General features: G+C 41.9%; 1 protein-coding gene across 5 annotated transcripts in view; it reads right to left on the bottom strand.

The window, feature by feature from the left end:
• The window catches only part of GEN1 (GEN1 Holliday junction 5' flap endonuclease), a 119,167-nt gene that overhangs the window by 13,521 nt on the left and 92,058 nt on the right, over window positions 1–13,588 (bottom strand). For all 5 annotated transcript variants that reach the window (XM_033937261.1, XM_033937260.1, XM_033937262.1 and 2 more), the window contains 2 exons: window positions 5,613–5,743; window positions 253–314 (listed from right to left, as the gene is read on the bottom strand). In XM_033937261.1, the coding sequence (XP_033793152.1) occupies window positions 253–314; window positions 5,613–5,743 (193 nt within the window). The remainder of the gene's footprint in view (window positions 1–252; window positions 315–5,612; window positions 5,744–13,588) is intronic.

Raw genomic sequence — 13,588 nt, 5'->3', positions numbered from 1 at the left:
CAGAGGGGAACTAAATTGCAAATTGAGGGGAAAGCCAGAGTATAAATGAAGCTTAAAGTATAGCACTAGGAGTAACATTGGCAAACTAAATAGGGCCTTATCTGCCATCATATTCTCTGTTTTTATTCAAAAGGCATTTAGATGCATGAAATTCAAAGAGAAGAAAGCAATAGCTAATTAATAAATTCTAAAATTTGGGCCTTAGTCTACACAGCAACATTACACACAAATATAAGTATAAAATTCACACACCTGGCTTTTCCCATTCAACTTCAAAACAAGGAACACCACTTCTAACACGTGTCTTGATTATCCTGTTAAAAAACAATTATATTCTGAATGAACTTCAGGCTCTTCTATCTCTGTGTACAGATCTGCAGTTTAGTGACCGGGCAAGCTGTGCAGTGTTCTGGCTGGCCTAGGACTGAAATCTTAGGCTCCATTGGCTTGCTCAATGCATGACTATTGCAAAAGTCTAGCTAATAAATTATTGATATCAATTCAATTCACTTGTAAGTTACTTTCTAAACTATGTTGATTCCCTGCAATTCCCCTGAATCACTCACATTATTTATTTATTTACAACACTTGCTATATTGCAAAAAGTCCAGAGTGGCACCTAAGCTGTTTACGCATTGATTTTAAAAAAAATATTGGATTAGTGATGTAGTAAAAGTAGGGGAGAAGGGGGGCAACCGCCCTGGCACTGTCTTCGTGGGGGGCACCAGCACCTCTCTTCCTCTTCACCCCCTGCGTACCTCTTTAAATGTTCGCCAGTGCGAGCAGCATCTTTCACTTGCTGCTTGCGCTGGCCTCGGCTGCCTTGTGATGTCACTTCCACTTTCCCCTGGAATCCCTTAAGCCTTAACTGGTGGTCTAGTGGGTTTTCAAGAGACTACGGGAGCTCACGGCAGCTATTTCCTATGAGTGATCTGCACAGGGCAGGAGCGTAGGAAGATCGCTCCTGCCCCAAAAAACCGCTAGACCACTAAGTAAGGTTTAAGGGATTCCTGGGAAAGCGGGAGGGAGGCGTAGCAGGTCTGGAATACAGCTTTAATTCCGGGGGAAAGCGGGAGGTGGGGGTCAAATCCGGCCCAAATATTATTCGCGGTTTTTTAATATTCACGGGCCAGCTCTGCCCCTAACCCCCACGAATATTGAGGGAGAAGTGTATCTAGATTTTCAGAATGCTTTTAACAAAGTTCCTCATGAGAGGGTCCTGAGAAAATTAAAGAGTCATGGGATAGGTGGCAAAGATCAGTTGTAGATTAGGAACTGGTTATTGGATAGAAAACAGAGGGTAGAGTTAAATGGTCATTTTTCTCAATGGAGGAGAGTAAACAGTGGAGTGATGCAAGGATCTGTACTGGGACCGGTGCTATTTAACATATTTATAAATAATCTGGAAATTGGAACGAGTGAGGTAATTAAATTTGCAGATAACACTAAATTGTTCAAAGTTGTTAAAACGAATGCGAATTGTGAAAAATTGCAGGCAGATATTAGGAAATTGGAAGATTGTGCATCCAAATGGCAGCTGAAATTGAATGTGGACAAATACAAAGTAATGTACATTGGGAAGAATAACCCAAATCACAGTTACCGGATGCTAAGGTCCACCTTGTGGGTTATTGCCCAAGAAAAGAATCTGGGTGCCATCGTAGACAATACAATGAAACCTTCCGCCCAGTGTGTGGCGGTGGCCATGAAAGCAAACAGGAGGCTGGGAATTAATTAAAAAGAGATGGTTAACAAGACTAAGAATGTTATAATGCCTCTGTATCACTCATTGGTGCGACCTCACCTGGAGTATTGCATTCAGTTCTGGTCTCCTTATCTCAAGAAAGATATAGCAGCACTGGAAAAAGTTCAGAGAAGAGCGACCAAGATGTTAAAGGGGATAGAACTACTCTCGTATGAGGAAAGACTAAAAAAGATTAGGGCTGTTCAGCATGGAAAAGAGACAGCTGAGGGGAGATATGATTGAAGTTTACAAAATCCTGAGTGGAGTAGAATGGGTACAAGTAGATCGATTTTTCACTCTGTCAAAAATTACAAAGACTAAGGGGCACTCAATGAAGTTACAGGGAAATACTTTTAAAACCAATAGGAGGAAATACTTTTACACTCAGAGAATAGTTAAGCTCTGGAACGCATTGCCAGAGGTTGTGGTAAGAGCGGATAGCGTAGCTGGTTTTAAGAAAGGTTTGGACAATTTCCTGGAGGAAATGTCCATAGTCTGTTATTGAGAAAGACATGGGGGAAGCCACATCTTGCCCTGGATCAGTAGTATGGAATGTTGCTACTCTTTGGGTTTTGGCCAGGTACTAGTGACTTGGATTGGCCACCGTGAGAACGGGCTACTGGGCTTGATGGACCATTGGTCTGACCCAGTAAGGCTATTCTTATGTTCTTATCCTTGCAACCTTCAGCCAGTGAGGCAGATGCACCCTGAGAGTCCTCGCCCCTTCGTGCGCCTTCAGGTTCACTGTCAGACTTCCCTTTGGAAGTTTAGCTGTCCTGAAAGGCTCTCTCTATATCAAATTAACAAATTCAAGAGAAAATGCCTTACTAGGCAGCGCGGAGTCTCCTGTAGGAGGATATCCTGTAGAGGATACTCTTTTGAATAATTTTATGGTCTCTCTTTTGCACTTTATCCAGTCACTAGATCTGATCTTTAATGTGTTTGCAGATGACACATGAAATCTCATACTGGAAGACTGTATCTATGTTCAGGACATTCATACTTATTACAATTGAGGACTGACTTATAAATAACAGGAAAATTTAATCCAGATGAATCTAAGCTCCTTCTACTCTCCATGAAAGGCCAGCTATCCTGATACCAGACATAAAAGTTCCTGTAGTAACTTATGTAAAGGTATAAGGAATGATATTGGATAATGCTTTGAACTTTCAGGCTCAAAGTTCTTTTTTTTTAATTATTTATTCAATTTTCCAAATTTTCAAACAAGCACATTAATACTTGAATACAGACTTGCAATACAAAAATCAAAGAAAATTAATAAACCTAACACTACTCTCAACAGTAATGTAATAAAATTAGAAAACAAATATACATTATTTAGTCCACAAAATTAAGAAGTAACGATCCAAGCATTAGAATAAGTATGAAAAAATATACATAAGTATATTAAGCATCAATTGATGGAGCAGCCCAGGAGACAATGATGTACAACCCCTAAGTCTATACTTTAAATTGTAGGAGTAGCTAATGGACCAATCACCAATTCCCCCCCCCCCCTTCCTTGGCCAAAATAAATTCCAACAATTGCTTTGGTTCGAAAAATAGAAAAAATTTTCCCCCAAGTGATACACAACATTTGGCCGGAAATTTCAGCAAAAAAGATGCACCCAAAGCCAAAGTTCTGGGTTTATAAAGCAAAAATTATTTTTGCCTCTTCTGTGTCACTTGAGCAATATCTGGAAAGATCTGAATTGCCGAACCAAAGAACTTATCATTCATATGTCTGAAGTAAAGTCTAAAAACCAAGTCTCTGTCATGCTCTAAGGCAAACGACACCAGGAGAGTAATCCTTTCCATGACTACTTCCAAGGAATTCTCCAGAAAGTATGTTAAATTCATTCTTTCCGTGTCAGCAGGAGTTGAACTATCTTGTTTCTTCCCTGAGGATATAGATTGAGCCACAGTAATAGGTGGCAGATTGTCTTCCAGGATCATTAAAATATCCTTCAAGTATCTACGCATCATTTCAAGTGGAGATAAAACTGGAGATTTAGGAAAATTTAGCAATCTTAAGTTGTTTCTTCTCTGTTTATTTTCCATAAATTCAAGTTGTTTTTTTTTAAAATAAATGATCTTTCTTCAATAATCTCCATTTCTACCTTTTTTATTTGCACAATTTGTTCTTCATGTTTTTTAAATTCATCTCTTTGTTCTTTTAACATTTTCTCATGGGCCCCTATCTGAGAACTGACAGAGACACAATCTGCCTGAACTTTAGTCATCGCCTTTTGGAGGTTAGAGTCCATGATTTCAATAGCCCTCCACAGTTCATCTAAATTTACTACTGCTGGCTTTGTCAACGTCCAAACTGAATGTTACTCACGGAAGTTAAAATGTTTCCTGCCTCTATTCCAAAAGCCGATGTCTAGGCTCCAGTGGGGTATTCTTTCAGCACTCCTTCTCCTCCCACAGCTCCTCCGGGGCTAGACAGTTAGCCACATTCTCTACAGGGCTTCTTCCGGGTTGGGCAAGACTTCGTCCCTGGATCGGGCTAAGGGAAACCCGATTATCACTGAAGTTCACCATGGTCGGCGTCCCTCCCAGAGTTGAATGCGTCTCCTTCGACTGAGGCGCAAGTCTTCTGTCCAGCGTCATCTGCACCAGGGGCTTGGCAGTTCCAGTCGCCGGAGGAGTTGGCTGAGTAGCACCCTTCCTTTTCCCTATCGGGTCACTTTCTGCGCCTGGTCCACAGCGCCATTCGGGGCCCACAGTAAAAAAACAGTGATTCTCTCGCCAGCAGAGAAAGAGAACAACTGCCAGCAATATTCAAATATCCCGTGGACAAGCCGTGTTGAAGGTAAAAGGGAAAAAGTATTCCCCGTAGTGCAGCAGCGCTAGAGGGGAGCTCACCTTTCAACGTCTGCTCTAGACGCCATCTTGGATCCCATTTTTCAGGCTCAAAGTTCTTTAATTACATGAAAACTGTGTGAAATTACAGGAGTACCTTAAGAGACTGGAAGACCTGGCATCCAAATGGCAAACAACATTTTATGTGGACAACTGCAAGTGATGTACACTGGATAGAATAAAAAGAGATCAGATTATTACTTTCCTAATATCTTTTCCAATAGATAGGTGTGTCATTCTGGACAGTAGGGTATTCTCTCCATGCTCACAAGCCGTGAAGAAGGAATCCATTCCAGGTTTTCAACTCCTCCTCCTTGTCCAGAGGGCTCTGTTGCCCCCTCCAGTTTGTTTCAAAGCAGGTGATAGCCTTAAATAGGAACACATAAGAAGGAAGGGTACAGAGAGACTCCCCGATCTATAAATCTGTTCTGCTCTGAAAGTATAACAAACATGTTAAACATTTTAAATGAACAATCAAAACATGAAATAACCAATCAGAAACATTTATGGAGCTCAAACTTTCTCCCAATCTCTTACAGCAATAGATTATTCTTCATACCCTTAAGGTCTGACATATCAAAATCTCATTTTTGACTTGAACTTCATGATTGAGACAGTAGGCAGGCGGAGTACTACCAAAAATACTAGGACTAGAGGGCATGTAATGAAGCTACTAAGTAGTAGATTTAAAACAAACCGGAGAAAATATTTCTTGAAACTACGTGTAATCAAACTCTGGAATTCATTGCCGGAGAATGTGGTGAAATCAGTTAGCTTAGCAGGGGTACAGGAACCAAATATAGACCCCTATTTTTGGGCCATTTTTGGCCCAAAAAACTCAGTTTATAGTTGAGTATATATGGTAGCTATACATCCACATCCTTCCCCTACCCCCCAAAATAAGAATACAACAAAAAAGCTATCATTCTGCATTCATAAACCTGCGACATGTTATAAAACATCATATGGTGACAGAGAAGATATTTGATGTAGGTACCGAATGGCCTGCAGTTGCCTCATGTCCATTTGACCAGACTTCCTCTCGAACATGTCATAATGTGTCAGCAGGACCAGCACTTTCTCACAGGAATAGTGCTGAGGCCAGTCAAGCATCTTCAAGGCAAACTTCTGTAAAGAACAAAAAAATAAAGGAATATATCTGTGAGCTTTAAGGAATTTTCAACTTTAGAGTTCTTTAACAACTATGATTATGGTGATTTCCTTCTTCGAAACAAAGCCACAGTATGATGGCTGAAATATCGGTTTTACTCATCCGGACGCAGCACAATCCAGATAGCTGCAATGATTACTACCATGTTTGTCTACCTGGACATGTAGACATAAGAAACAACAAAAAAAGTTGTAGGTGATATTTTTTTATTGGACTAATTTGGTGACTCTCAATCCAGTCCTCGGAACATACACCACCAGTCTGGTTTTCAGGATATCCAGAAGTAACATACGCTGAGTGGTAAGCAGCTCATAGTTATAAAATGGGCCTCTTAGGGGAATTAACGCACAATAAAAGACTAAACGCTTGCATGAAGGCTCTAACAATGCTTCCCCTTAGCCTCTTATAATAGGGTGCCTATAAATAGGTGCCCAGAGGATGCCTAGTAAGAGCCTATTCTATAAAGGAATGTATGCACCTGTTTTGCATTATAGAATACTACTGTAGCATACCTGGGTACATAGGCACCTATAAAAATTAGGTGCAAGCACATAGGCTAACAACAAAGCCAGCATAATGTGTGTGCCTAAGTTCCGGTGATATGTATAAAATTTATGGTATTCTATAAATTATATGCATAGCTATGTTAATCAGGTTTTCTATTCCGCCTTTACCTATTTAGCTCAAGGTAGGATTACATTACAAGAGGTTGGGTCAGTTACCCAGGAAGTTACAATGTACATATTAACAAGGACATTAAATAAGGTTGCTAATAGAGGTAGATCAGTACAACTATTAATACAATTAGGTCATAGTTACAAATATATAGTTACAAGTACAAGTAGGTCATCGTTGGTTCTTTGTTTTGTCCCAGGAGTTGCATTAGACAGTTTAGAAATGGGCTTTTACAGTTACCATTTCAGTTACTTCAGGATTGGTTCACTATCTTGGTACAGAAATGCTTTTAGAAGTTTTCTGAGATAGTGGTCACAATATCTTAGTGTAAATGGTAGTTGATTCTAGCATTTTGCTAATTGATATTGGGTGGATAAGGTAATTTGTCTGGTAGACTTTATATTATTGCATGCTGGAAATTTTAAGTGGAAGAGATTTTTGGTGGAGGCACCCTGGAGTAGGATGGCTAATTCTGTTATGTAGTCGGGGATAATTCCTCTCAAGATTTTAAAGGCAACGATGCCTAATTTAAACTTGATTTTAGTGGTTATGGGCAGCCAATGTAGTTTCATATAATAGTAGAGGAGTGCATGGGGATGAGGACGACAACGGGAAACCCATGGGATTGGTAACAAAGTCATTAATACCACAGGGATGGGAGGGGACAGATCACAAATGAATGGGGACCAAATTTTGTCCCCCGTACACACGTTGACTCAGAAACTTGAAACACCAACACATCAGCTAAAATTTAAAAAACAACAACAAAAAAAAATCAAGGGTCCATGTTAATAATGTTTTCCTTGCATATTTAACAAAATAATGCTTTTTGTTTTATGTTAAATTTTAACAAGTTATAGGACATATTTTAGGTTTTGTTTGAATTTACAAGATCTTTTAAATGCAGATTGGGTATGGGAAAGAAAACTGTGGGAATGGTGAGAGGATGGTTCCACTATGATGGGAATGGGGACCAGATTATGTCCCCGTACACACCTCTAATGTGCAAGTGCGAGTCCTGCTTGTGAATACACCTGTATGTAAGAAGAGTGGAGGTGATTAAATTTGCAGATGATACAAAGTTATTCAGAGTAGTAAAGACGCAGGGGGATTGCAAAGATCTGCAATGTGACATAATCAAGCTCGAGGAATGGGCATCGACATGGCAGATGAGGTTCAACGTGGATAAGTGTAAAGTGATGCATGTCGGTAACAAAAATCTCATGCACGAATACAGGATGTCCGGGGCGGTCCTTGGAGAGACCTCCCAGGAAATGGACTTGGGAGTTCTGATCGACAAGTTGATGAAGCTGTCCACACAATGTGCGGTGGCAGCAAAAAGGGCAAACAGAATGCTAGGAATGATAAAGAAGGGGATCACGAACAGATCAGAGAAGGTTATCATGCCGCTGTACCGGGCCATGGTACGCCCTCACCTGGAGTACTGCGTTCAGCACTGGTCGCCTACAATGAAAAAGGACACGGTACTACTCAAAAGGGTCCAGAGAAGAGCGACTAAGATGGGTAAGGGGCTGGAGGAGCTTCCGTACAGTGAAAGATTAGAGAAACTGGGTCTCTTCTCCCTTGAACAGAGGAGATTGAGAGGGGACATGATCGAAACAGGTACTGAAGGGGATAGACTTAGTAGATAAGGACACCCTCCAAGGACACCCTCCAAGGACACCTCCAAGGACACCCTCCAAGGTAGGGAGAACAAGAGGGCACTCTCTAAAGTTGAAAGGGGATAGATTCCGTACAAACATAAGGAAGTTCTTCTTCACCCAGAGAGTGGTAGAAAGCTGGAACGCTCTTCCAGAGGCTGTTATAGGGGAAAGCACCCTCCAGGGATTCAAGACAAGGTTAGACAAGTTTCTGCTGAACAAGAATGTGCGCTGGTAGGGCTAGTCTCAGGGCTCTGGTCTTAGACCAGAGGGCCGCCGCTTGAGCGGTCTGCTGGGCATGATGGATCACTGGTCTGACTCAGCAGTGGCAATTCTTATGTTCTTATGAGTGGTCTAGTGGTTAGAGCAGCTGCCTCAGAATTCTGAGGTTGTAAGTTCGATTCCCACTGCAGTTGCTTGGGATTCTGGGCAAGTCACTTGCCCCATGTAAACCACACAGAAAAAGCGGTATATCAAGTCCTATCCTATATGCTGCGAGGTGAGAGGATGATATGCACGGATGGGGAGAGGGACCTTGGGTGATAGTGTCCGAAGATCTAAAGGCAAAAAAACAGTGCGACAAGGCAGTGGCTGCTGCCAGAAGGATGCTGGTCTGTATAAAGAGAGGCGTAACCAGTAGAAGAACGAAGGTGTTGATGCCCCTGTACAGGTCGTTGGTGACTCCCCACTTGCAGTATTGTGTTCAGTTTTGGAGACCGTACCTGGAGAAGGACACAAAAAGGCTTGAAGCGGTCCAGAGGAGGGTGACAAAAATGATAGGAGGTTTGCGCCAAAAGATGTATGAAGAAAGACCGGAAGCCCTGAATATGTATATCTTAGAGGAAAGGAGAGACAGGGGAGATATGATTCAGACGTTTAAATACTTGAAAGGTATTAACGTAGAACAAAATCTTTTCTAGAGAAAGGAAAATGGTAAAACCAGAGGGCATAATTTGAGGTTGAGGGGTGGTAGACTCAAGAGCAATGTAAGGAAATTCTTCTTTACGGAGAGGGTGGTGGATGCCTGGAATGCGTGTTCAAAAAAGCGTGGGATGAACACAGAGGATCTAGAATCAGAAAATAATAGTAAATATTGAATAACTAAGGCCAGTACTGGGCAGACTTGCATAGTCTGTGTCTGTACATGGCCATTTGGTGGAGGATGGGCTGGGGAGGGCTTCAATGGCTGGGAGGGTGTAGTTGGAACCTAAAACAGTACCGGGCAGAGCTTTGGATTCTTGTCCAGAAATAGCTAAGAAGAAGAAGAAAAAAATCCAACAAATTTTTAGATTGAATCAGGTTGGGCAGACTGGATGGACCATTCGGGTTTTTATCTGCCGTCATCTACTATGTTAATCTTAAAGAATAGCATTTAGGAAGAATTTTGACATACATGCTAGATTTAAACATTATAAACAGGAAGTTTTAAAGGCTAAGAAATCATACTACAAAGACCAAATTGTGAATGGAAAGAATGGAACTAATGAGCTTTTTCTGATTTCTCATCATTTGCTAAAGGTGATCACAATTAAGAATGACTGTTGGATGGGTATAAATGTCGGCTTTTCCTTATTATGACCAGGATAGCCAAGCAAATGATTACTCGTAATTGGAAAAATTGGGATCGCCTTAGTTTTACTTTTTGGTGGGCGAATTTATGCTTAAGTTATAAGTATGAGAAAATGAATGCTGACATGCTAGGGCATACTAAGTTAGTTTGGGGTTCATTAACGTCTTTTGTGGAGTTGTTATAGTTGTTCTTTATCTTTATTTCCCGTTGTTTTAGCACCCACACATCCAGGGAAGGGTGGGTGGGTATACCTTTTGTTTGGTATTATTCCCTGCTGGAAAATGTTAGATGGGAGAGGGAGTTTTATTTGTGTATTGATACTGATTGATTATAAGTGCTTATTTGATAATTATTATTTGTATGTATATTGTATTGCACTTTTTGTGGATCTAAAAAAACTAAAGAAAGATTTAAAAGAAAAAGGACAGTTGACATTTGCAGGCTGTAAGAAACAATATGGTATGGTATAATGCCTACTCAGCACCTTATGCATACCAACTGGCACTAAAATAAAATTTTTTACAAATCCTCATCTTCAAAAGAAAGAAATACTCTAGAAAAATAAGGTAGGCGATGAAAGTTAGATTTAACAGCAGTATAGTAAACAGTAAAGTTCTGATTACCCATTGTCAGATAAGTAAAAAATCAGATAATATGGAAAACAATAGTAACCACTTAAAAAAGGCACAGAAGACATACTTTATGCATATAGAACAGGCAAAGGGTATCTATATTTAAAATACAGTATTGTTTATTAATACAATCAGCAACAATGCCCTGGATCAGTAGCATGGAATGTTGCTACTCTTTGGGTTTTTGCCAGGTACTAGTGACTTGGATTGGCCACCGTGAGGACGGGCTACTGGTCACAGGCTATTCTTATGTGCTTATAACAATACTAGTGTTTAAGCCCGTTACATTAACGGGTGCTAGAGTAGATGTCTGTCTGTCTGGTTTTGTTTTTTTCTTTGTCTCTCTCTCTCCTTGGATGCTGTCTGTCTATCATTCTTTCTGTCTGTGTCTCTCCTTGGCCCCCTGCTTGTCTATCTTTCTTTCTGTCTCCCTGGCCCCCTGCCTGCCTGTATTTCTATGTTGCGCCATGCCTGCCTGTCTCTCCGTGGCCCCCTTCCTATGTCCATAGTGTCCCATCCTATGTCCTTAGTGCCCTCAGTGCCTCAGTCCTATGTCCTTAGTGCCCTTAGTGCGTCCTATGTCCTTAATGCCCTCAATGCCTCCTTCCTATGTCCTTAGTGCCCCTTCCTATGTCCTTAGTGCCCTCAGTGCCTTCTATGTCCTTAGTGCCCTTTCCTATGTCCTTAGTGCCCCCAGTGTCTCCTTCCCATGTCCTTAGTGCCCCCAGTGCCTCCTTCCCATGTCCTTAGTGTCCCCAGTGCCTCCTTCCTGTGTCCTTAGTGTCCCCAGTGCCTTTGTCCTGTGTCCTTAGTGCCCTCAGTTCCCCTTCCTATGTCCTTAGTGCCCCCAGTGCCTCCTTTCTGTCCCCCTCACTGCCTTCCAGACTTTGTCCCCCCCTCCCCCCCGAAGCCAGCCTGCCTGCCTCCCTCCCATCCCCCTGTGCAGTAGAACCCTTTAGCAGCATCTTTCCATTTCTACCCCCTCATCCCCCTGTACAGTAGAACCCAGCATTTTTCTATCCCTCCCTCCCATTCCCCTGTACAGTAGAACCGTTGAGCAGCATGTTTCCATCCCCCCCTGCCACTTCCACCGCTGTGCAGCAGACCCCACTGGCCCTCCCAACCGACCCAACCATTGCGAGACGACCTACAAACCTCCCGGCTCCAGCAGCGTCCGCAGCACTCTAAACATGCTGCTTCGCAGCCTTCTACTGCCCGTGATTTCCTCTGCCGCGTTTCTGTCTTGAGGAAATCAGAGCAGTAGAAGGCCGCGAAGCAGCGTGTTTAGAGTACTGCGGATGCTGCTGGAGCCGGGAGGTTTGTGGTTGTCTCACGGTGGGAGGGTCGGATGGGAGGGTAAACGGGGGTTCGGGTGCGCCGAGGAGGGGTGCGTTGGGGGGGGGGGGCGCGACGACGACAAACTGCCTTACAGTGAGTGAAGGGGGGAGTCGAAGCGCGCATGCGCACTCCTGCCGGCCAGGGACCTACAGATCACGGATCATGGATCACGCAGGTAGGAGTGCGCATGCACGCTTAGCGTTTTATTATTATAGATGAACAGAAATGCAGAACTGAGCTAGAGAACCATACTCTAAGTTTACTATGATTAACTTTTAACGATTTTACCTATTGCACATTCAGCTGCACTTGAGTTGTCTACTACAGCAGACAATGTGAACAGAAAGATAGAACTAAGCAGAACATTCCAAAATGTAAAACAACAATTGCACAGAGCATGATTGGAGCCCCATTTCTCAAGCTAACTGCTTTGTCTTCTTTGCTCTCCATGTTCACAAGCAAAACAGACCTAAAAGCAAGGCCTCAGCTCAAAAAAGGTTCCCTCGCTGAAAAAGCGAACATATTGGAAAAGCATGGCCTCAGCTTGAAAAAAACATGGCTTCTTTGGAGCGTGTGAGGCCAGAAAATTGGAATAGAACCTGCACACTCTTAACAGTGGTGTGTTGAAGGAGCATCATCTGCAAAACATGACTCTCTAGCAGAGAATCATGGTTTCAGATCAAAAATGTTTGCTGCAAAAGCTTCCTTGCAGATTGGGAAGCTGGAAAACAGTAAGAGAAGCTGCACACTTCTTAATGGTGATGCAATGACATCACCGGGAAGGGGGGTAGTCTGTCGGATATACCGGATGGATTAGTGAAGGTCGGATGATTGAGATTGCATTTTGATGCATTATGTACTATACAGGCTATGTATTATGCAAGACTTTTGTTGTATTTGATTTTTCTTTACGCTTTATATTTTAATTATTTCTATTTTGCATATTGTAATACTCTGTTGTTAGGTGTCAACTCATGCTCGAGTCCTAGCAACTTGATGAGTTACATATCTAAAAAGAAATCATTTTTGTGCAAGTCTGGTAAGGTCCTCCAGCGCCATCCCCATGGTTGTTTTCAACATGTCCAGCCATCTGATTGCAGGCTGCCTTCTTCGCCTGGTTCCTTCAATCTTCCTAAACATAATGTCCTCCAATGATCTTTCTCTTCTGACAGTGTGACCAAAATAAGACAGTTGCAACTTCCTCATTTGGGCTTTGAGTGATATAGCCGGTTTGATCTCTTCTAGAATTGATTTGGTAATTCTTCTGGCAGTCCACGGCACACATATAATCCTTCTCCAGCACCAAAGCTCAATGAGTCAATCTTCTTTCTGCCTTGTAGCACTCTAAGGGCTACAAAAATGCCATATTAAATTAAAACAATTGAAATGCTAATTCTGATTTGTATTTTACCCATAAAGTTGTTAAATCAGAAACTCTTAACACACACCAAGATACAGAGATTCTACGTATCAGGCTTTCTTCCCTTATTATCCAACCCACATAAAAGAGAACAGTTTTATTTTTTCCTTTCTTTAGAAATGTGATCTTGTGACACTTGTTAGTAACAGGAAAATGTAGTTGTAATGTGAAAGTTACATTCTACAATGTTGTCACATCTTCAGCCTGGAGTTCCAGGAGGTGAGGATCAGCAAGGAGGTGAGAGTTTCCAGATGTGTATAGCACTGCCATGCAAACATCTGGCAAGATGCAGCACTGCTCATTATATATCTGCTCAACTTTCTAAATACACGCTAAACTTTTTTCATACTCCATTTCAGAAAATGTTATTGGCATGATACATGTACATGTTTTTCCACAATAATACTTAAAGTGGTTAATATATAAGGACCCATACATGTTCTAATACAGTAGGGAAGGGAACAGTATAAGATAAAGCACCATGAAAGCCCCAGGCTCTGGTGCTG

The sequence above is a fragment of the Geotrypetes seraphini genome, chromosome 3, assembly GCF_902459505.1.
Source record: "Geotrypetes seraphini chromosome 3, aGeoSer1.1, whole genome shotgun sequence".
Classification (NCBI taxonomy): Eukaryota; Metazoa; Chordata; class Amphibia; order Gymnophiona; family Dermophiidae; genus Geotrypetes; species Geotrypetes seraphini.
Note: the sequence above shows the minus strand (reverse complement) of the source record. Positions and strands in the feature narration are given on the sequence as shown.